At 39.3% G+C, this 24,386-nt stretch overlaps 2 protein-coding genes across 3 annotated transcripts in view; one reads left to right on the top strand and one right to left on the bottom strand.

Annotated features, from left to right (window-relative positions):
- Window positions 1-24,386, top strand: part of SCYL2 (SCY1 like pseudokinase 2) — a 54,068-nt gene that overhangs the window by 698 nt on the left and 28,984 nt on the right. For both annotated transcript variants that reach the window (XM_061125553.1, XM_061125552.1), the window contains exons 2-3: window positions 11,051-11,255; window positions 17,196-17,353. In XM_061125553.1, coding sequence (XP_060981536.1) covers window positions 11,079-11,255; window positions 17,196-17,353 — 335 coding nt within the window. In that variant the 5' untranslated portion in view covers window positions 11,051-11,078. The remainder of the gene's footprint in view (window positions 1-11,050; window positions 11,256-17,195; window positions 17,354-24,386) is intronic.
- Window positions 61-1,591, bottom strand: LOC133044009 (large ribosomal subunit protein uL24-like). Its single transcript, XM_061125554.1, has one exon. The coding sequence runs from the start codon at window positions 1,554-1,556 to the stop codon at window positions 1,152-1,154; it is 405 nt and encodes a 134-aa protein (XP_060981537.1). The 5' UTR covers window positions 1,557-1,591; the 3' UTR covers window positions 61-1,151.

The following is a 24,386-nucleotide window of genomic DNA, read 5'->3' as shown; positions in this document are numbered from 1 at the left end:
TGGGTTACCATCTGAGGCCCTCCAGCCCAGCTTCCTTTTCTGACAGGAGCTTTAGTTTTGGAATGGAAGGTTATTGTTTGTGAGGTGGGTGGGGCAGGTGTTTTGTTAAATACCCTCTCCGAGGCTCCTGCGCTCCTGTTTTTCTTTGTGGGAGAGAAAGGATGGAAGAAGGTTGAGACCCATGAAGCTTGCGAAAACTTGGGATCCGACAGAGTACATATCTGTGGTCAGTAATTAAGGGAACCAATGTTGTCAAGTCAGCTCCCGTAACAGTCTTCCTGAGGCTCCAGTCTCAAGCGACTTAAAAGCACCAAGTCAGTAGTGACACAGTTTTAAGTTGCAAACTAGTATTTTTATAGATCAAAGTCTGGAGTAAAAAAATTTACAAATTGGATTCTGTGAGTAAGAAGTTTCCTAAATCGCATTCGCAAGCCTCTTCATTTTGAAATATTAATACGGTTTAAGGTTAATGCACCAAACCGGCGTGCCACAATAAAACGCCCTTCACGTTCTGGTAACAGATTGAAAGTCAGGTGGTTGAAGTTTCCTTTTGGACTTTACAGGTTATTTTTTTGTTTGTTTGGTTTCTTTTTTTTCTTTTAAATACTATTTTTTTTTTAAGTTTTAAAATAATCTATCAGCTGAGTGTATAAGTAGAATTCTTGAGACACAATTAAACTGTAGTCATAAAAGACAATTTTCAGCGAGTGTTTAAAGGAAAGAACCCAAAGGAAAGTAAGGACCTTCATTCTGTTCAGATCATTTTACGCACATGCAGAGACCTATTGCCTTCTCTCTGATATCCAAAAACACCCAGTAAAATAAAACATCCAATAAAATACAAGCACAATGTACACTGAAATGTTTCTATAAAAACCAATCCCATAATTAGGAATAATTACTCATACTCACATGTTTGAAAGTCATGACTTTTTTTGTCATGACTTATCTCCCAAGGAAAATAGGTCCTCTTACTCAAGTGACTAGTTTCCATCATTCATCCTTCCTATAGGAGTTCAAGTTTGACAACTTCCTGTCTCATATCAGTCTTTCCTGGAGTCTTTTTTTTTTTTCCCCTTCATTTTAAGTTTTTAATGAAAGCTGTAGACAAGGTGACTTTATTCCTGCACCTTCTCAATTGTTTCTTCCTTTTATTTGCCCTTTTCCTTTCCTACTTGGCGAGATTTGGCTTTACGTTGGAGGATCTTTTTGCGGTCTTTGTCCAGTTTTAGTCTGGTGGTAACCACCGTGCTGGGGTGAATGCCCACATGGACAGCTGTGCCATTAGCCTTCTCGCGATGCACTCGTTCAGTGTAGATGCCGTATTTCTTCCTGTAAACCTGGACCACTTTGCCAGTTTGCTGCCCTTTGTAGTGCCGTCGTACAACCTGAACTTCATCATCCTTTCGGATGGGCATGGATCGAACGTTGTACTTCTGTCTTAGCTCTTTAGAAAGAGGATAAGACATAATTTTCCTGCGAATGTGGGAAGGCGCGTTGAAATGCCTTTTTCGATTCTTGCTTCGGTCAGAAGTCACAAAGGGATTGAACTTCATTTTGGCCGCTGGCGCTTCAGCGATGGCCGCAGAAGGGCTGGAGTCTTATTTGAATATCTCTTGAGTCTGTCTACTCCTGGTCTTCACACTAGTATTCTAGTTCCAGCCACCATCATTTCTCATTTGAATTATTTACAGTCTCCTAATTAGGGTCTTCCCAGGTGGCCCTACAGATAAGACAATGGCACCCCACCCCAGTACTCTTGCCTGGAAAATCCCGTGGACGGAGGAGCCTGGTAGGCTGCAGTCCATGGGGTCGCTAGGATCAGACACGACTGAACAACTTCACTTTTCACTTTGATGCATTGGAGAAGGAAATGGCAACCCACTCCAGTATTCTTGCCTGGAGAATCCCAGGGACGGGAGAGCCTGGTGGGCTGCTGTCTATGGGGTCGCAAAGAGTTGGACATGACTGAAGCGACTTAGCAGCAGCAGTAGGTGACCGTAGCGGTAAAGAACCTGCCTGCCACTGCAGGATACATAAGAGACGCAGGTTTGATCCCTGGATCGGGGAGATCCCTGGAGTAGGAAATGGCAACCCACTCCAGTATTCTTGCCCAGAGAATCTCATGGACAGAGGAGCCTGGTGGGCTACAGTCCATAGCGTCACAAAGGGCAGGCAGGACTAAAGCGACTTAGCACACCGGAGCACACAATTAGGGTCTCTACCTGCATTTACTGTTGGCTCCTATAGTTTTGCACACCAGACTGAGTGAATTTTCAAAATGCAGATCTGATCACATAATCTTCATGTCTAAAACCCTTCACTTTTTTTTTTAAGAGAAACTAAAATTCTTTAACAGGCTGTTTGGGCAGCTCTTAATTGCCTTTGCAACCTCATCTCCACATTGCTTTCTGGCCTCCTTTTCTTCTCCTAGTCACTTTGTTCTTTCTGTTCTGCTTCAGGTGTATGGCATTTGATTATGATGCTTCCTTTGCCTGGAAATGCTCTTCCTTTCCTTTTCATCCAGTTAATGCCTGCTCTTCATTCAGCTTACATCAGGAAAGACTTTCCTAATTAGGGTATATTCCCCTGATTATATGTTCTCATGACGCCATTGCAGAATTGCCATACTGATTAATACTTATTAAATTAATGAGATTTCCCTCATGTCTTGATACTGTGCTTAATAAGTGCTTGCTTGATAAGTGCTTAATAAATGTTTGTTAAATGTATGAATTCATTAACTGTTTATGAAAAGTTCCAGGAATTTTGTGTGCATCATTGTCTTTAATCATCACAACAGTTACTTGAGGCATGGGTGACAATTTCCCTTTTTTAAAGACTGGAAATAGAGTTAGGGAGGCTAGTTGGTGGTTATAGTGCTTTTATGAAATCTGGCATTTGAACCCAGGTTTTGCTGCCACTGAAGACTGTGCTTAATCACGTAATTCTCATACTGTGTGTCATAATCACCTGGGGAGCTGCTCAAAATATAAATACCTTGACTGCATATTTAAGTAGTGATTGTTCAGTCACTATATTATATCCAACTTTTTGCAACCCCGTGGACTGCAGCATGCCAGGCTTCCTTGTCCTTCACCATCTCCTGGAGTTTGCTGAAATTCATGTCCGTTGAGTCGGTGATGCTATCTAACCGTCTAATCCTCTGCCGCCCTCTTTTCCTTTTGCCTTCGATCTTTCCCAGCATCAGGGTCTTTTCCAATGAGTCGGCTCTTCCCATCAGGTGGCCAGAGTACTGGAGCTTCAGCATCAGTCCTTCCAATGAATATTCAGGCCTGATTTCCTTTAGGATTGACTGGTTTGATTTCTTTGCAGTGCAGGGGACTTTCAAGAGTCTTCTCCAGCACCACAGTTTAGACGTTCACCAGAATTTGAAGATCATTGCTTTGAAGTTTGAAAACCATTTTTTTCAACAACACTTCTGTGCTGTATGAGTTTCGGTTTTCACACATTTCAGTTTAACTGCACTGTATTTCAGATTTTAGGTCTTCTTAAGGAATAGTCACAGTCCTGAGGAAATAAGCTTAGTTATCATTTTGTCTAATTTCCTAGTCAGTTATTCTTTTTCTTCTGGCTAGATTTGCTGAATTAAAAGTAGAGAAGTCAGTTCGCTGACAGAGGTCCTTATGGTCAAAGCTGTGGTTTTTCCAGTATTCATATACGGATGTCAGAGTTGGACCATAAAGAAAGCTGAGTGCTGAAGAATTGATGCTTTTGAACTGCAGTGCTGGAGAAGACTCTTGAGAGTCCCTTGAACAACAAGGAGATCAAACCAGCCAATCCTAAAGGAAACCAGCCCTGAAGAGTCATTGGAAGGACTGATGCTGAAGCTGAAGCTCCAGTACTTTGGCCACCTAATGCGAAGAGCCGACTCACTGGAAAAGACCCTGATGCTGGGAAAGATTGAGGGCAGGAGGAGAAGGGGACGACAGAGGATGAGATGGTTGGATGGCATTGACTCAGTGGACATGAGTTTGAGCGAACCCTGGGAGATGGTGAAGGACAGGGACGCCTGGCGTGCTGCAGTCCATGGGGTCCCAGAGAGTCGGACACGACTGAGGACTGAGCGACAGAGTTGCTGAGCAGTGAGACACTGCCAGCCCCGGTGCTGTTGCTCTGTTTCCTGTTTTTTAATTATAATGATTTCCAAGTGTCTGCTGACTTCCTAGAGTAAAAACTGTACTTAGTTCACGGGCTGAAAGTGCCTTCTAAAGAGTTGGATGTAATTTTTCCTCAAATTTTACTTATTGTTCAAATTAGTTATTTGATACGTTAGCATATGTTGCCTTGTAACCTCACATTCTGCTTTTAAAATCTTACTGTATACACACTTAATGACGAAAACAATGTTTTACTTCTTGTTTCTCTTACAGAACCTAGTCTGGTGTTTCTTACCTCTTCTGTACCCAGTAATTTATTGAGTGATGTGTGCTTCACTGTACATTGCTAAGTCTTCTTAGTTTTTTGTTTCTTAAATCAGGGATGTCTCTTGAAATAATTGGTTCTAGCTCAACTTATAATAATTATATACTGTTTGTAGTTATAAAGAGAATGATTGTGTTCAGCTGATACAATCTTTGTTTCCCAAGTAAAACTAAACATGGTTTCTGTATAGGCCAAAGAATGTTTTTAACCATTTTTTTAAACACTATCTTTTTAAAAACTTTAGTAATCTGTAAGCACCCCCTACCAAAAAAAAAAGTATTTCATAAATTCTGTGGTTGGTTTACTTCTCTACCTCTTGCCACTTTGATGGTAAGCTCTTTCATGGCTTATTTTTATTTTATTTCTTTCTTCCCCAGTTTCTTATGTGGTGTCAGGTACATAGTGGGTGCTCAATAAATATTAAATAATTCACCAGATGAATTTTCATGTCTGGTTCTACCTTGGGTACACCAGTGTTGACTCTGCTTGGCTAATGGATAGGCAACTCAAATTTGAATACTAACTCTGAAAATATCCTTTGTTTTGATACTCAACTATTTATAGTTTTCAAATCACATCATATATAGTCTTCCTCCCCTTCATGTCTTGGCATAGTCCTTTCTGGAAACTCCTTCACTTTTCTCCTACTTGAAAAACACTTCTCTTCTTTTTTTCTTTTAAATTTTTTTATTGGAATATAGTTGATTTACAAACACTTCATTCTTGAGCTCATCTCCATGTTCCCAATGCATGTTACATTCATACTCTAGTTAACTGGTGTAAGTCTTTGCAGGTCAGAGTGTGCTACTCAACTGAGTCCCTAAATAGCAGAAATGTTTCCATTTACATCTGTATTCCCAACATGACAAGTGCATGGCATGTAATACATAGCTTAGGCAGAGTTAGAGGAGAGGATATGTAGGTTTTAAATAGGATTTTAATGTCTCTTCCACCTTCCCATCAAAATCAGTAGCAGATGTTCATAGAAAACAACTTGGCATGGCAATAAATGTTTTCATAATTCCAGTAGCAACACTTTCCAACTGCTTTCAGAAATGCAGTATTAAATAGAAAAAGGAAAGTGAATTTTTATTTCTATTTACAGACAGTTCAAATCTTTAACAGAAGAAAGTAAGTTACAGCTAAATAAATATAATTTAATTAACTGAGAAAATAGGACACAGACTAACGCCACCTTAGTCCAGTGGCCTTCTGGATATTTTTGCTTGTGTATTCTCTAAATAATTTTGTAAGACATTGTACTTTTTGTGCTCTACGTTGATAGCATCAGAATTTTTTTTGTCAAGGGTTTAGATAGAGTGTCTAATTTCTAGATTGTTTCATTTTTATTAGAACCTTGGAGTTTTTGCTTATTAATTGAAATAAGCTTGTTCTGTACACTCCTGTGGGCTTCTCTGGTGGCTCAGCGGTTAGAGCGTCTGCCTGCAGTGCTGTTCGATCCCTGGGTCGGGAAGATCCCCTGGAGAAGGAAGTGGCAACCCACTCCAGTGTTCTTGCCTGGAGAATCCCATGGAGGGAGGAGCCTGGGAGGCTGCAGTCCACGGGGTCGCAAAGAGTCAGACACGACTGAGCTACTTCACTCACTCACCATACACTCCTGTAATAACTATCTTGTTTCTTAATTGTGATTCTGTGACAGATAAGGCATAGGATTTTGCCATTAAGAACTAAAGCACAAGCCCCTTCAGAATTTCCTACCAAACTTCTTTTTGCTTTACTCTTAAGAGATTTTCAGGATTACTGTATTCTCAAATTGCAGTTTCCCTTTTGGCATGCCTACTAAGGTTTTGTATACCCAAAGAAATGCCCTATAATAAGACTAGGATGGTTGAGAAAAATGTTTTACTTTGGTCAAGTGGGAGAAAATTGTGAAAAAGAGTTGGCTAAGGAAAATTTGCAAGACACACACTTGTTCTCAGGCAAATCAATTTTAGGAAAGAATACACATGGCTTCCCTGGTGGCTCTGCCTGCCAGTGCAGGAGGCGGGGTTTCAGTCACTGATTTGAAAAGATCCCCTGCAGAAGGAAATGGCAGCCCACTCCAGTGTTCTTGTCTGGGAAGTCCCATGGACAGAGCAGCCTGATGGGATCCATGGAGCTGCAAAAGAGTGGAACACAACTTAGCATCTAAACAACAATACACGGCAGCTGAAGGTTTGATGAGTGATAGGCCTCTAGACCTCTTTCTGTGCGGTAGACCCTTAAACAATCTAATGAAACCTGTGGACCTGTTCTCAGAGGAACATTTTCGCAGCTTGTCAGTTTCTTTCTACAAAAGCCTCTGGGATTCTGATTGGATTGCATCGAGTCTATAGATTGATGGGGGAAATTGACAATATCTTAACAGTATTGTACAAACGATATTGTCTGTACAACTTTTTCCATTTAAGTCGTCTTCAATTTTTCACAGAAAATTTTATTTTCATTGTGCAAGTCTTTGTATCTTTTTTAAGCCTTTGTATCTTATTAAATTTATTCATAAGTATTTTGTGTCCTTGAAATGCTATTTTTTCAATTTGCTGTATTTATTTGCATCACTCTTTGTCTTTTAAATTTTTTACTTTGCATGTCAACTTTTTTTTAGTTCCTTAATTTTTTAAATTGAAGTATGTTTGATTTACAGTGTTCAGTTTCAAGCATACACCGAAGTGATTCAGTTATGCATACATACATACATATATGTATTTTCTTTTCCAGGTCATTTTCCATTATAAGTTACTACAAGATACTTTCTCATAGGCCTCAGCTCCCAGGAAATCACTGCTTTTACCCTTGGTTTCAGTGCTTGTGAGATTTTTGTGTGCATCCCGTAAGAGTGAAGTCTGTGGAAGTCCCGTGGCTGAGCCCAGCTGGCCTTCAAAGCCAAATGCTCTGGGGGTTCTTCCTCCCAGAGTGCTAGAGCTCTGGGCTAGGGAGCCTGATGTGGGGCTCAGAACTCACTCCTGTGAGAGAACCTCTATAATAAAATTTTTCTCTAGTTTGTGGGAAAATATCTCGTATCCTGGGGGAGTAGGAGATTTGATTATATCGTGAGTCCACTCCTCTTACCCGTCTTGTGGTTCTGTCTTTATGTCCTTAGTTGTAGAGGATCTTTTTTGGTAGATTTCAGTCCTTTTCAGTGGATTGTTTTGATTTTGTTGTGCTCAAGAGAAGAGATGAGCTTAGATTCCTTCTATTCCACCATCTTGGCCGTTCCTCCCTTCAAAATGGTAATTTTGAAATTTCCATGATCAGTTGTCTGTTTCTAAAATATAAAAGTAGTCTTTTCAAAAAAGTATTTTCATATTCTGCCTTCATGCTAACTTACATATTAATTCCAGTAGCTGGTTTTGTGGATTACTTCTGACTTTCTTGTGTATGATCGTGTTATTGAGAATAAAGAATTTTACTTCTTCTCTTCCTTCCTGTAGATATTTAAAGATACTATTTATCAGGTTGAGGAAGCTCCTTTCTGTTCTTAGTTTGCTGAGAGTTTTATACTGAATGAGTATTGACTTTTGTCAAAAAAATTTTTCTGCCTTAACCTAGTTATTGTTGTTCAGTAACTCAGTTGTGTCCGAATGTTTGCAACCCTGTGGACTGCAGCTTGCCAGGCTTTTGTACCTTCACTATCTCACCGAGTTTGTTCAAACTCATGTCCATTGAGTCGATGATGCCATCCAACTATCTCATTCTCTGTTGCCCCCTTCTCCTCCTGCCCTCAATCTTTCCTAGCATCAGGGTCTTTTCCAGAGAGTCTGCTCTTTGCAAATAGTGGCCAAATTACTGGAGCTTCAGCTTTAACATCAGTCCTTCCAATGAATAAGGGTTGATTTCCTTTAGGATTAGCTGGTTTGATCTCCTTGCTGTCCAAGGGACTCTTAAGAGTCTTCTCCAGCACCACAGTTGGAAAACATCAATTCTTCAGCGCTCAGCCTTCTTTATGGTCCACCTCTCACATCCACACACGACTACTGGAAAACCATAATTTTGACTATATGGAGCTTTGTCGACATAGTGATGTCTCTGCTTTTTAATATGCTGTCTAGGTTTGTTGTAACTTTTCTTCCAAGGATGGAGTGTCTTTTAATTTCTTGACTGCAGTCACCCCATACTCAGCAGTCAACCCCTCTAAGCCTGGAGTTCTGTTTGTGGTAAGAGTTTTAGTTATGAAATGTATTTCTTTTACTGGGTTGGCCAGAAAGGTCATTTGGGTTTTTCCTGTTACATCTTACAGGAAATATAGGGTTATGCTGCCTTTCTCTTCAGTTATGGTAGTTGCACCTTCCAAAGAATTTTTTCACTTTATCCAAGTTGTTGAATTAATTGGCTGGCATAAGATTATCCATAATATAATACCTGATTGATTCAGAATCTATAGAATCTGTAAGGGATTAGCATCTGCAGGATTTCCTCTATTTACAATACTGGTCATTTGTGTTTTTAAAAGTTTTCATATTGTAATTAGAGATTTATCTTAAAAAAGTGTGTGGCTTCATTGCTTTTCTTTTTCATTTCTCATTAAGTTAAATTCAGTCTGTTCCATTGAAGTCTATTGTTTATTTTCTTCTTTCTACTTTTTAAATTTATTTTGAGTTTAATTCTCTCCTTTTTTCTAACTTCCTAAGTTGGAAGCTTATACCATTGATTTTGGAATTTTTTCCCATAATATAAACATTTAAAGCTATGAATTTCCTATAAGGCATGCTTTGCCTACATACCACAGATTTCTCAATTTCATTTCATTTCATTCATTCATTTCCAGATATTTTAAATTTTTTTCTGTGATTTATTTTTTAACCCTTGAGTATTTAGAAGTGTTGTTTAATTTCCAGGTATTTGCATTTTTCTAGCTATTTATCTATCACTGACTTCTAGCTTAATTTCATTGTCCTTGTTGAACATATTTTATATTATTCCAGTAGTTTCACTCATTTGAGACTTGCTTTATGGTCCAGCATATAGTCTATCTTAGTGAATATACCATGTACATATGAAAACAAAATGCATTCTGTTTTTGTTGAGTGGAGTGTTTTAGGTTAGGTTACTTGCTTTGTTGTTGTTAAGTCGCTAAGTCGTGTCCTGCTCTTTTGTGACCCCATGGACTATAGCCCACCAGGCTCCTCTGTCCATGGGAAGAACTGTCCAGGCAAGAATACTGTAATGGGTTGCCATTTCCTTTCTCCAAGGGATCTTCCGGACCCAGGGACTGAACCCACATCTCCAGTGTTCAGGACTTCTACGTCCTTACTGATTTTCTGTCTTTTTGGTCTTTCTGTCCATCAGCCACTAAGAACCGATCTGTGAAGTCTCCAGCTACACTTGAAGATTTGTCTGTTTCTTCCTTCAGTTCTGTTAGTTTCTGCTGCATTTATTTTGAAGCTCTCTTCGTTCAGTGTGTCCACATTTAGGGTTGTTATATCTTCTTGAGAATTGACAACTCCGTCACTGTAAAGTGTCCCTCTTTGTCTTGAAGCCTGTTCTGTCTGTTATTAATATAGCCACTCCAGCTCGGTATATTTTCACATTTTTAAACTTAGTTGCAGCGTATGGGATCCAGTTCCCTGAGCAGTGGAAGACCAAAGTCTTAACCAGTGAACTATCAGGGAAGTCCCCATTTTTAAACTTTTAAATCATCTTGTAAAGTGGGTTTATTGTAAACAATGTATAATTGAGTCTTGCTTTTTAAATCTAGTTTTATAGTCTCAGTCATTTAACAGGGCTTTAAATCATTTACATCTAATGTAATTATTTATATGGTCGGATTTAACTCTACTATCTTGTTACTTATTTTCTATTTTTCACATTTGTTCTTTGTTTTTTTCCTTTTCCTATTTTTTAAAAAATTAACTCAGTTTACTGAAGGGTTCCATTTTATTTCCACTATTGGCTGTTTAGGTTTGTCTCTTTGTTATTTTAGGTAGTGCTTTAGGGTCTATAATATGTCTTTAATGTGCCACAGTCTAACTTCAAATGATATTATACTACCTCACATATAAGAATATTTGAAAAATATACTTTCACTTCCCCTGTCTTATCCTTGGTTTGTCTTGTCATATTTTTACTTTTACATATAAGTGTGATACATTTTAGCTATTTTTGCTTTAAATGATTAGCTATCTTTTAAAGATAATGTAAGATAAGTTTTTTATATACTTGAATAATTTTTACTTTTAGAGTCCTCTGTTCCTTTTGTAGATTCAGATTTCCATCTGGTATAGTTTAGTATAACAGTAGAGCCTTTCAGGTTTTGTATAGTTATTTTTACTGAAAAGAAAGATTCAGACCCTCTGTACCACTTCAAGTCTTAAAGGGTCTTATAATATGTACCATTGTTATATAGTTGAGCAACATTCACGTTAGTGGCAAGTGTGACTGTGTCTTTTCTCTTACTAGTCTGTGACAGTTAAGATTGAAGCACATTTGGCTCCTAGACTCAAGTATATTGGGTTCTCTGAAGGCAAAACTAGCATGTAACTTTGTCTCTATAGGATTGTTTTGCTTGTTGTCTGCAGTATATTAAACTTTCAAAGTAAGTAATCAATAAGTGCTTGAAGTAGTAAGAACCAATGATCACTGCTCTCCTGTACTTCTGTGTTTCTAGGTAACTATAACTACCCAGAACTGCAGCCATGGAGTCCATGCTAAATAAGTTGAAGAGTACCGTTACAAAAGTAACAGCTGACGTCACTAGCGCTGTGATGGGAAATCCTGTCACTAGAGAATTTGATGTTGGTCGACACATTGCCAGTGGTGGCAATGGGCTAGCTTGGAAGATTTTTAATGGCACAAAAAAGTCAACAAAGCAGGTAAGTTTTAATTTAGAGTTCAGCTGGAAAAAAAACACACATGCTAATAATGACCATACTGTGCATGTATGCATTTTTATTTTAAGAAATGCTGAAAGTAATCGGTTCTTTAGTTGTCATTTCATTCACTAAGGAAGTCATAGAAAAACCAATGCTTTTAAACATGCCCTTGAATGTCCTAGCTACAAATACATTATTTGATGTATCAGCTCATCTTGTGATTTAATTTTGTTTACTTAATAACATAAACATATCAGTTGAGCAAATGAGTGTATTAGATATTTAGCAAAATGTTTTAGAATGAAAATTCCCATGTTCCTTTTATCTTTATCAATAAGTTATGACATACTACTCAGGTAAACTTTTCTAATGTTAAGTGCATTCTGTTTTTGAGCATTCTTACTTCCCTCTTTTCTTCTACAGCCTTCTAGAAAATAGACTTCTGTAATATTTTTTCATGTTTATTAACCTGGTAATTTTTACCATCAAAGGGCAATACATTTGTGGGATATAATCAGTAGTATGTTTTGGGGTTTTGATTTAAAAGTTATTTTGAGACTATTCTTTTAGTGAAGAGTAGTTTGAGTTGTATTTTTATTAATTTAAGAAACCAACAGATAGTTCTGAGAAATGTGGAGGATTGTTAAAATTTACTAATCACTTTCTTTTGGAATTGTTGAAGAATTGGAAAATCTCCAGGTTTAAAACCTCTGTGGAAATATATTCTTTAAAAAGAAAAATTAGTTTCCAAAAGTCTGTATGTGAAACATATAGACTTTAAGACATGTGGGGTTTATTACACATATTTTCCAATGAGTATCAAAATTCTATAATTGTCTGTATGCATTATGACTTTTCCAAAATCAGATTATTCCCAAATAAGTATATTAAAGACTGACTTGGCTTTGGTTATCCTTTTATGAAGGAGGAGTCTTGGTCCTATGATAGATTACTGGTATGTAGTTTGTTCCGTTCAGTTCAGTTGCTCAGTCATGTTCAACTCTTTGCGACCCCATGAATCGCAGCACGCCAGGCCTCCCTGTCTATCACCAACTCCCGGAGTTTACTCAAACTCATGCCCATCGAGTTGGTGATGCCATCCAGCCATCTCATCCTCTGTCGTCCCCTTCTCCTCCTGCCCCCAATCCCTCCAAGCATCAGGGTCTTTTCCAATGAGTCAACTCTTTGCATGAGGTGGCCAAAGTACTGGAGTTTCAGCTTCAACATCAGTCCTTCCAATGAACACCCAGGACTAATCTTCTTTAGGATGGACTGGTTGGATCTCCTTGCAGTCCAAGGGACTCCCAAGCGTCTTCTCCAACACCACAGTTCAAAAGCATCAATTTTTCGGTGCTCAGCTTTCTTCACAGTCCAACTCTCACATCCATACATGACCATTGGAAAAACCATAGCTTTGACCAGACAGACCTTTGTTGGCAAAGTAATGTCTCTGCTTTTTAATATGCTATCTAGGTTGGTCACAACTTTCCTTCCAAGGAGTAAGTGTCTTTTAATTCCATGGCTGCAGTCACCATCTGCAGTGATCCTGGAGCCCAAAAAAATAAAGTCTGACACTGTTTCCACTGTTTCCCCACCTATTTCCCATGAGGTGATGGGACCAGATGCCATGATCTTAGTTTCTGAATGTTAAGCTTTAAGCCAACTTTTTCATTTTCCCCTTTCACTTTCATCAAGAGGCTTTTCAGTTCCTCTTCACTCTCTGCCATAAGGGTGGTGTCATCTGCATATCTGAGGTTATTGATATTTCTCCCGGCAATCTTGATTCCAGCTTGTGCTTCTTCCAGCCCAGCATTTCTCATGATGTACTCTGCATAGAAGTTAAATAAGCAGAGTGACAACATACAGCCTTGACATACTCCTTTTCCTATTTGGGACCAGTCTGTTGTTCCATGTCCAGTTCTAACTGTTGCTTCCTGACCTGTATACAGGTTTCTCAAGAGGCAGGTCAGGTGGTCTGGTATTCCCATCTCTTTCAGAATTTTCCACAGTTTATTGTGATCCACACAGTCGAAGGCTTTGGCGTAGTCAATAAAGCAGAAGTAGATGTTTTTCTGGAACTCTCTTGCTTTTTCGATGATCCAGCAAATATTGGCAATTTGATCTCTGGTTCCTCTGCCTTTTCTAAAACCAGCTTGAACGTCTGGAAGTTCTCAGTTCACGTATTGCTAAAGCCTGGCTTGGAGAATTTTGAGCATTGCTTTACTAGCGTGTGAGATGAGTGCATGTAGTTTGTACCTGACCTTAAATCTTGTTTTTATTGCCATTTGGTTGGAAGTCCTTAAGTCCAAAGTTGATCTGTACCTTAGATATTGATTGGTCATTTTTGAACATTGTTTTCACTTTCACCAGCAGCTCATCCCAAAAATAATTGTTCCTTGAGTATTGACTACTTAGAAAGCTATGAATGAGATCATGAAGTTATGTAAATGACCAACCTCTAATGCCATTACAAATTGCTTTTATAATCAGTTATATAAAGGAAAAGTGAAAGAATACCACATTTACTAAATTTTGCATTGTTTATTAAGAATGCAGTAACATAATATGTCTTTGTCCTTAATCAAAAGAGTTCAGGGTGTTTGTGTTTATATCATTAGTTCATGTACTGAAACCCTCTGTTAATATTGAAGCTTCTGTTGTTGCCATAGAATGTGAGAACCAGGCACAAATAATAGATGATTGCTTAGATATTGCACGTTAATATAGCATTTCTCAGCAGCTGACTTTCAGAACTGAGTTCTCTTATGAAACGATACTGTACTCCTTTTTTTTTTTTATTTGACAAAATTATTGCTTTGAGGAAAAAGGTAGTTTTAGAATATATCATTGCTGTCTATGGATATGATTTTGAATTTTCTTTCTTTGCCTCTTTCAAACCTCAGAGGTCAGAACTCTGAGTATCCTGTCTGGAATGCTGACTGATTCCTTAAGGAAGAGCTGAATGTCTAACCAGCTTGGCACAGAAGCCTCGTTTGAATTTCTCCCTTAATTGAAAATTGTTAATTCTTTTTTCAGTAGCCTCATATTTATTAAAAGAGAATCAGAGAAAATAGATAATCTAGAGCTGTACTTAATGCAATATTGGTAGCCATATGATACGTATGGCTTTTTCAATTAATTAAAATTAAGATTAAATTTAGTTTTTCTGTTGTTGCACTGATCACATTTCAAATGCTGCATAGCCACATGTGGCTAGTATTACCATATTGGACAATGCAGGTATAGAATTTTCTATCATCACAGAAAGTTCTGTTGAGCAGTGCTGATTTTAGAGAAACTGGGGGAAAAATAATGGAAAAGGATACTCTTCTTTGTCCTTTTCTTTCCCCTTAAAGTGACATTGAGGCTGAAGGAATTGTGCCTACCCTCTCAGCTTTTTTTTTTAACTTAGCATATAGTGTACTTGATTGTAGTTGTGTTTTATAGCAGAATGAAAGTGAAGTGAGTGTGTTAGTCACTCAGTCGTGTCCAACTCTTTGTGACCCCAGGGACTGTAGTCCGCAAGGCTCTTCTGTCCATGGGATTCTCCAGGCAAGATTACTGGAGTGGGTAGCCATTCCCTTCTCCAGGGGATCTTCCTGACCCAGGGATTGAACCTGGGTCTCCCACATTGCAGACAGATTCTTTACTGTCTGAGCCCCCAGGGCAGCCCTTATAGCACAACATATGATCTTAAATTTGACTTTGAGGTAAACATCGGGTAAGATACTTTGGGCTAGGAGATTCTTATACCTGGTTTTAATAGTTAAAAATAGGAAAGTGTTTTCTCTTGTTACATGGCAGTGAAATAAATACTGTGATATTCAAACTGTTGCATTTAAAGTTTGCATCTTGGTCTTTCCTCCATTTCACATTTTACTGTTTTTCACATGATTTTCAAAAAGTATCATAATTTCACACTGTATTGAAAAAAAAACCCCACAAAAAACACAGCAGTATTTCCAAGTAAAAAAGAATCCTTATATTAGTATTTTCAGGGTTTGTATACATAGCCCTTTGAGGGTTATCTATGTATTTTTTCCTAGGGTTGGTTATTTCAAGTTCACATTAGTAGATGATTAATTAAAATTTTCAGATTATGTGCAGCTTTAAAATTTTTAGCTTAAATGTTTGAACCCCTCTGAGAAGATTAAAAAACTGATGAAAAAAGAACATATTTATGAAACCTGGAATACAGCAAGATAAGAAGACTTGGTAAATACAAAGTTACTTGTGCCCAGTTACTTTTGCTTTCGTTTTACCTGATTGGACATCTGTATTATTCTGTCTTTATGCTTCCAAAAACCAATTTCTGCTGCTCTTTATTATTTTTGAAAGACATTCATTGAAGAAGTACCTCATAGTGAATAATTTAGGAAAGTGAAATTAAGATTTCCTGAGAATCTTCATGGCAAGTGTATATTTTGTAGTAAAATAAAGTTCTTAGGCTAGTTTTGTATATAAAATGAGCCACTGAGAATTAAAAAGATTATTATTTAGATAAACTTAACCAAATACAACATGTAAACATGTGGAAATGGATAGATCTTCAATTATAGTTTATTAGCACTTGAAGCTACTATTTAGTCATAAGTACTATTTAGTTTCCTTTTTGAGTGTTTATTTAGAAGAAGCTCTTATTTCCTAACCATTAGTCTTTCTGGAATCTCTTTCTAGAGATGCTATAAAATAACTCTTGTAATGTCTAGTAGATAATTGCTGGGCTTAGAGTTTTATTCTGCTATATTTCTCTTATAGCTTTGAAACTGATGTAGTCTTTTTACAGAGTAGCATATTTAAGATTAAAATGGTTATATAAACATAGATAGGATAGGAATTTTATACAGGTGATACGTGTTACTGGAGGGGGTTGTATAGTGAAGTAGTAGAAGCAAGACACAAACTAGAGATTAGGTGATAATCTACTCTGTTGAAAAGTTTTGAGGTACAGGCTAAGTTTTCTTTTAGAAAATCAAAATGAGGCCTAAAGTTTAGTTAACTAGTAACTACTTTGTTGACATTGGTTAATTCTAATTAACTGTTTGGACCAAAGAAAATATTTTAAGATATATGATAACCTATTCTGGTCTATATAGAAATCTTTCATCTTTGACCTAAGACAATGAATGGATGCCTCAGAGAGTGTGTTGTTTCTTTTTCTTTATGAACTGTAGTGTTCTTCCTTCAGAGAGGTGAATCTGTAGGAGCTCAGAAGTCACATCTTTTTTTAAAGACTAAAAACATCTTGAAAAAATAAACATTTAAATTAGATGCATTTTAAAATGTGTTAGAATGCTTACTAAAATAAGATTGTATGCATGAATAGTGAGATAGGAGCTTGAACTTGTAGGTCATTTGTTTTTAGTTAAAATAATATTACATAATGTTCTTAGCTCCTGTTTGTTCTGTGTCTTAAAGTGATTGAAAGAGCTAATATTGTATGTGTGTGTGTGTATGCCAGGCTAACTTATAAAGGCACTATATATGTGCTATTTAAAGCTCTCACTCAAATAGTTTCCTGGAAGCATATATCACGTTTTGTTGTTGTTTAGTCACTAAGTTGTGTCTGACTCTTTTGAGACCCCATGGACTGTTGCCTGCCAACCTCCTCTATCCATGGGATTTCCCAGGCAAGAATACTGGAGTGGGTTGTCATTTCCTTCTCCAGGGGGTCTTCCCAACCTAGGTATTAAACCCGTGTCTCTTGTGTCTTTTGCATTGGCAGGTGAACTCTACCACCGCACCAACTGGGAAGCCTAAATCTTTTGTCTTTAAAAATATTTAAATTTAGTAATCATGAAGAAACCAACTTTTTGATATCAGAAAAGTATTACAATGGTGCTAAAATTTGCATAGCATTACGTGTTTGTAGATAATCCATAGCTCAAATTTTATTACTTTTACATATTCTTGATTAAAATTACACATTTCTTTTATTAGGAAGTGGCTGTTTTTGTCTTTGATAAAAAGCTGATTGACAAATATCAAAAATTTGAAAAGGATCAAATCATCGATTCTCTAAAACGCGGAGTCCAACAGTTAACTCGACTACGACACCCTCGACTTCTTACTGTCCAGCATCCTTTAGAAGAATCCAGGTAAATTTTTATGAAAATTTACATTAGAGACTTCCTAAAAAAATAGTTTAAAAAAAAACCTTTATATTTACATTCTGTCTATGCAACATACTTTCAGTGAAAAATTTTTATAAACTTTGAGGGTTGAGTTCTTATGGATTAATTACTTCTTTAAAATTTACTTGCATGTGCTATGTATATATCTATTTGAAGTATTAATAAGAGTTTTCCCTACACTTGCCATGAGTCTGTATTTGTTTATTCTATGCTCAAGACTACATTATTCCAAATGGAAGCTACAAGAGAAGTCCCTGCCTGAAAAAAGTGGTTCTTGTTATTTTACTAGAATTCATTGTGCCCTTTTCATTGATTCAATGTTCAGAGGTTGTTTTTATGTGTGTTCCAGGTAGTACTGTTCTGGGTGTTTTAACTTTTTACTAGGTCCTGTGTGTCAGTCCATAGCCCTCAGTTACTCCACCATCTCTGACCCTGCAACTCCCCTTATACTGATTTAAATATTGCAGAACTTGGGCTTTATTGGCATTCATGAAGAGAGATAATTCTGAGATTACTTTAAGGCATTTTCATGGCTTGGTGTAAAAATTACAGTAGCATTGATGGAAATAGGAACACGTTATGGAAGAAAAAAGTAACTTCCAGTTTTTAATGACTTAATAATATGGAAATGACACTGGAATCATCCAAAAGAAATGTGCCATAGAACAGTAAGCCAGACAGAAGTTCAGAGTTGGTGATGTCTGTGGTGGTGAATAACATAATGGTAGTGAAAGTTGCTCAGTCATGTCCGACTCTTTGTGACCCCATGGACTATACAGTCCATGAATTCTTCAGTCCAGAATACTAGAATGGGTAACTGTTTCCTTCTCCAGGGGATCTTGCCAACCCAGGGATCAAACCCAGCTCTCCTACGTTGCAGGTGGATTCTTTACCAGCTGAGCCACCAGGGAAGCCCTAGTGACATAGAGGCAGTAATTAAAACCATGAAAAAATGAATTTCAGGAGCATGAGTCAAAAGAACAGAGTAGTGATGACAGAACTTGAAAAGGGGAAAGAAGGGCCAGGTAAAGAAACTGGAGGAGAAATGTCATACATGTTGTTTGGCAGGAGAAAAATTGGCAGTGTGTTACGGGAGCCAAATAAGGGAAGAAAGGACTCCCTAACACTGGAGACCACCTAATAAAAAGGAAAGACAGGCTGAGAAGGACCATTGCATTTGGCTAGGGAGAAGTTATTAGTGATACTCCATAATTTCAGTAGGATGGCAGTTTGGAAGCTAGAAAGGAACCCAGCAGGGAGGACATCATTATGTGAATCAAGTCCCATAGAAGTGTCAGGCGAGTGTATGCTTCTCGGTTCTGTCTCGTCCCAACAAAGATTTGGGTCGACAAACATTAAAGCCCTCGGCAGGTCACAGCTCTCCAGTCTTGGACAGACCCTGTTATAGCTCTTAGACAAATCAGTGTTACAGCTCCATTTTATTTAGAAAATAGCAGGAGAATCCAACCTCGAGGCGTGAGGGCATGCCGGCCCAAAGACATGAAAAGGAGAAAGTGAGGGAGCACGCCAGCACGCATTGGGGGGCAGGGAAGAGAGAGAGAGAGAGCGAGCGCGCGCGCGTGCTTGAGAGCGAGCAAGCGCACGCACTCTGTGGGGAGAGGGTGGGGGGGCGGGGTGGGGGGCAGAGAGCGAGCACACGCACGCTGTGGGGAGAGAGAGGGCGGGGCGGGCCGGGGTGCAGGGGGCGAGCACACGCACGCTGTGGGGAGAGAGAGGGCGGGGCGGGCAGGGGTGCAGAGGGCGAGCACACGCACGCTGTGGGGAGAGAGAGGGCGGGGCGGGCCGGGGTGCAGGGGGCGAGCACACGCACGCTGTGGGGAGAGAGAGGGCGGGGCGGGGCGGGCAGGGGTGCAGAGGGCGAGCACACGCACGCTGTGGGGAGAGAGAGGGCGGGGCGGGGCGGGCAGGGGTGCAGAGGGCGAGCACACGCACGCTGTGGGGAGAGAGAGGGCGGGGCGGGCCGGCGCGGGCAGGGGTGCAGGGGGCGAGCACACGCACGCTGCGGTGGGGGGTTGTGGGGGCGGGGGGCGGGGGCCCTGTGGCTCCTCCTTCTATATGTTTTTTCCTCCCCTGGGCCTGCCTGCCCTATGTAAATTGGGTTTAGCCAGGAGTGCTATTTGTTCTACCTGAAGTCTTCACTCCAGTCCTCACACCTTCCTTTGTTCTATTTTCGCGGGCTTTTCCCTTCCTTGTCTTTTAGCCACCGCCATTTTGGACTCCTTTTCCCTGTTCTAACGACCCGACAGAAGGAACTAAAAGGAAATTTCAGGAGGATAGTTATGAATCACTAATATACTGAGGTAAAGTGTAGGGAAATGAGATCATTCATGTTAAATGAACTTTACTTTTTTTCAGGTAGAACGTGGATCATAGATGAGTAGTGGGTAAAAGAATGAGGAGTTAATATAAGAGGGCTATGAAGGGATATTCTTGAATGCTGAAAAATAAGAGCAAGGTTAAGTATATGTCTTTAGACGATGAGTTTATGAAGTCTTGGATTTTATATTTTTGCTTCAGCTTCTGACAGAAGCAAGAGAGTAAAAGAAACCTGTGATGGTAACTAGAGGATTAATAAGTGTTTGCTCAGTAAAGGGTAGTAAGGATGATTGTTGAGGCAGTAGGGAGAAAGAAGGGGCTAAAGTGTAGTCAGGACTGAATACTTCAGAATTGTTGAATAAAGTTACTGGGAAGCTAGATTAGGTGGTGGTAGTAAAAAGTAGGAGATGAATGGTTAGTAAATACCTGTGGTTGGGGAAGGTGATCTTTGAGATGGGCTATGGTGCTTCTGGTGTGTAACTGTTTGTAATGATAATGGAAGTAAATGTTTATGAAAGATGATAAGGGCTTCAAAGTTAAAGAATAATCATGAATATTGATGTGACCAAGGATGATTCTGAGGACAGGACAGCAAAGGAAAACAATTAGAGTTGCTAAAATAAATGAGTCCTGGGAATCACTGAAAATTGTAGACAAACCCTAGGAGTATTTGAGCAGTTTTCCTCCAGTACAGTTCAGTGAATGAAAACCTGGTGTCCACTGTGTTAATAAGCTTAGCGAGGCAGTGAAGAGCAAGATCAGGATCATTATCTTTCATGATAACTGAGCTGGCAGGACAGTGTAACCTCCTCCTTCAACCTAAGCAGCTCTGTCTTTATCTCTTATACATAAACTTCTGCATATGCTTTCATTTGAAAAATAGATTCAAGGTGAAAAAAAAAGTTACTCAGTACTACTGACAGATAGAATAGCAGAAGGCATGTTTGCCATTTAGCAGTTACTGTCTAGGTGCAGAGGCTTGGGATAGCTTTGTTACTACAATGCCTTATAGTTCTTCATTACCATAGCCTAAGCTCTGAGGCATGAAATGTTAGGACTTGAAGTCTCAGACACTTGGTAATTACAGTAGCAATTGTAAGCATTTATTGAGCTTATATTTTAGTAAGCATGTTATGTATTTCACATGTATTTGCTCATTTGATCTTCACATTAACCCTTCATGGTGGTCTTGCATCACCATTTTACAAATGGACAAAGTGAGACTCAAAGTGTCTAAGTGAGACCAACAAGGCATAAGGATGCTGGGACTTGAAGTTGGGTATTTGTCTTCAGAGCTTGAGTTCTTGATCATTAGTCTACAAGGCTTATTGAATGTTAATATCTAACATTTTCTGAATTTCTAAACATTCTTATAATCAAAAAACAATAGAGAATCCCCTGGCTGTCCAGTGGTTAGACTCTGAGCTTCTAATGCTGGTGGCCCAAGTTCAATAGCTGGTCTGGGAACTAAGATGCCGTAAGCCACGCAGTATGCCCAAAGCAATACACAAAGAAAATCAAGAATGCTAATTTTAAAAATTGGAAACTTGTGACACCTTTAAAAATGATAGGTAAAAGCAAAGCTGCTGTGAGATTGAGGTTGTCATGAGGCCAGTCACTCTGACCAGCATCAGGACCTGACTGCCTGACCCTGAAATCTTCCACACGGACCTCCTCCTAGTGAGCTACCTGAGCTCCAGGTGTGTCCATGGGCCATGCTCTGAATAGAACATCGTATCTCCTGGCCCCTCGGCAACCTGGGGGAGCCTGTTGACCCTCTGCACATGGGCTTGATGGTATCTGCCAGCCAGTTCAGCTCAGTTCAGTCGCTCAGTCATGTTCAAGTCTTTGCTTGTCTTTGCTTTGTGTTTGCTTTGTCCTGTGGACTGCAGCACGCCAGGCCTCCCTGTCCATCACCAACTCCCGGAGTCTACTCAGACTTGTGTCCATTGAGTTGGTGATGCCATCCAACCATTTCATCCTCATCGTCCCCTTCTCCCGCCTTCAATCTTTTCCAGCATCAGAGTCTATTCAAAGGAGCCAGTTCTTCCCACCAGGTGGCCAAAGTATGGAGTTTCAGCTTCAGCATCAGTCTTTACAATGAACATTCAGTACTGATTTCCTTTAGGATGGACTGATTGGATCTCCTTGCAGTCCAAGGGACTCTCAAGAGCCTTCTCCCACACCACAGGTCAAAAGCATCAATTCTTCAGCATTCAGCTTTATGGTACAACTCTCACATCCATACATGACTACTGGAAAAACCGTAGCTCTGACTAGATGGACCTCTGTTGGCAAGTGATGTCTCTGCTTTTTAATATGCTGTCTAAGTTGGTCATAACTTTTCTTCCAAGGAGTAAGCGTCTTTTAATTTCATGGCTGCAGTCACCATCCACAGTGATTTTGGAGCCCCCCAAAATAAAATCTGTCACTGTTTCCATTGTTTCCCCATCTATTTACCATGAAGTGATGGGCCCAGGTGCCATGATCTTAGTTTTCTGAATGTTGAGCTTTAAGCCAACTTTTTCACTCTCCTCTTTCACTTTCATTAAGAGGCTCTTGAGTTCTTCTTTGCTTTCTGCCGTAAGGGTGGTGTCATATGCATATCTGAGGTTACTGATATTTCTCCCGGCAATCTTGATTCCAACCTGTGCTTCCTCCAGCCCAGCGTTTCTCATGATGTACTTGGCATAAAAGTTAAGTAAGCAGCATTAAAATATACAGCCTTGACGTACTCCTTTTCCTATTTGGAACCAGTCTGTTGTTCCGTGTCCAGTTCTAACTGTTGCTTCCTGTGGTGCATATAGATTTCTCAGGAGGCAGGTCAGATGGTCTGGTATTCGTATCTCTTTCAGAATTTTCCACAATTTAATGTGATCCACACAGTCAAAGGTTTTGGTGTAGTTGATAAAGCACACCTAGATGTTTTTCGGGAACTCTCTTGCTTTTTTTGATGATCCATTGGATGTTGGCAATTTGATCTCTGGTTCCTCTGCCTTTCTAAAACCAGCTTGAACATCTGGAAGTTCACGGTTCACATATTGCTGAAGCCTGGCTTGGAGAATTTTGAGCATTACTTTAGTAGCGTGTGAGATGAGTGCAGTTGTGCGGTAGTTTGAGCATTCTTTGGCATTACCTTTCTTTGGGATTGGAGTGAAAACTGACCTTTTCCAGTCCCATGGCAACTGCTGAGGTTTCCAAATTTGCTGGCATATTGAGTGCAGCACTTTCATAGCATCATCTTATAGGATTTGAAATAGCTCAGCTGGAATTCCATCATCTCCACTACCTTTGTTCATAGTGATGCTTCCTAAGGCCCGCTTGACTTTCCATTCCAGGATGTCTGGCTCTAGGTGAGTGATCACACCATTGTGATTATCTGGGTCATGAAGATCTTTTTTGTATAGTTCTTCAGTGTATTCTTTCCACCTCTTCTTACTATTTTCTGCTTCTGTTAGGTCCATACCATTTCTGTCCTTTATCGAACCCATCTTTACATGAAATGTTCCCTTGGTATCTCTGATTTTCTTGAAGAGAGCTCTAGTCTTTCCCATTCTATCGTTTTCCTCTATTTCTTTGCATTGATCACTGAGGAAGGCTTTCTTATATCTCTCCTTGCTGTTCTTTGGAACTCTGCATTCAAATGGGTATATCTTTCCTGTTCTCCTTTGCCTTTAACTTCTCTTCTTTTCACAGCTGTTTGTAAGACCTCCTCAGACAGCCATTTTGCATTTTTGCTTTTCTTTTTCTTGGGGATGGTCTTGATCCCTGCCTTTTGTACAGTGTCATGAACCTCTGTCTATAGTTCATCAGGTACTCTGTCTATCAGATCTAATCCCTTGACTCTCACTTCCACTGTATAATTGTAAGGGATTTGATTTAGATCATACCTGAATGGTCTAGCGGTTTCCCCCACTTTCTTCAATTTAAATCTGAATTTGGCAATAAGGAGTTCATGATTTGAGCCATAGTCAGCTCCCTGTCTTGTTTTTGCTGACTGTGTAGAGCTTCTCCATCTTTGGCTGCAAAGAATATAATCAGTCTGATTTCAGTGTTGACCATGTGGTGATGTCTATGTGTAGAGTCTTCTCTTGTGTTGTTGGAAGAGGGTGTTTGCTATGACCAGTGCGTTCTCTTGGCAAAACTCTATTAGCCTTTGCCCTGCTTCATTCCGTACTCCAAGGCCAAATTTGCTTGTTACTCCATGTATTTCTTGACTTCCTACTTTTGCATTCCAGTCCCCTATAATGAAAAGGACATCTTTTTTGAGAGTTAGCTCTAGAAGATCTTGTAGGTCTTCATAGAACCATTCAGTTTTTCAGCTTCTTCAGCATTATTGGTCGGGGCAGTACTGGTTGGTCCACTGGAGAAGGGAATCCAACTTACTGGTTGGATTACTGTGATACTGATTTGTTTGCCTTGGAAGCGAACAGATATCATTCTGTCATTTTTGAGATTGCATCCAAGTATTGCATTTCGGACTCTTGTTGACTATGATGGCTACTCCATTTTTTTCTAAGGAATTCTTGCCCACAGTATTAGGTATAATGGTCATCTGAGTTAAATTCACCCATTCCAGTCCATTTTAGTTCTCTGATTCCTAAAATGTCGATATTCACTCTTGCCATCTCTTGTTTGACCACTTCCAATTTGCCTTGAT

This window comes from Dama dama, chromosome 22 (genome assembly GCF_033118175.1).
Source record: "Dama dama isolate Ldn47 chromosome 22, ASM3311817v1, whole genome shotgun sequence".
NCBI classification, from domain to species: Eukaryota; Metazoa; Chordata; class Mammalia; order Artiodactyla; family Cervidae; genus Dama; species Dama dama.
Note: the sequence above shows the minus strand (reverse complement) of the source record. Positions and strands in the feature narration are given on the sequence as shown.

Coding starts and splice junctions, on each gene's coding strand:
- LOC133044009 (XM_061125554.1), bottom strand. CDS start 1,556: ATGAAGTTCAATCCCTTTGTGACTTCTGACCGAAGCAAGAATCGAAAA.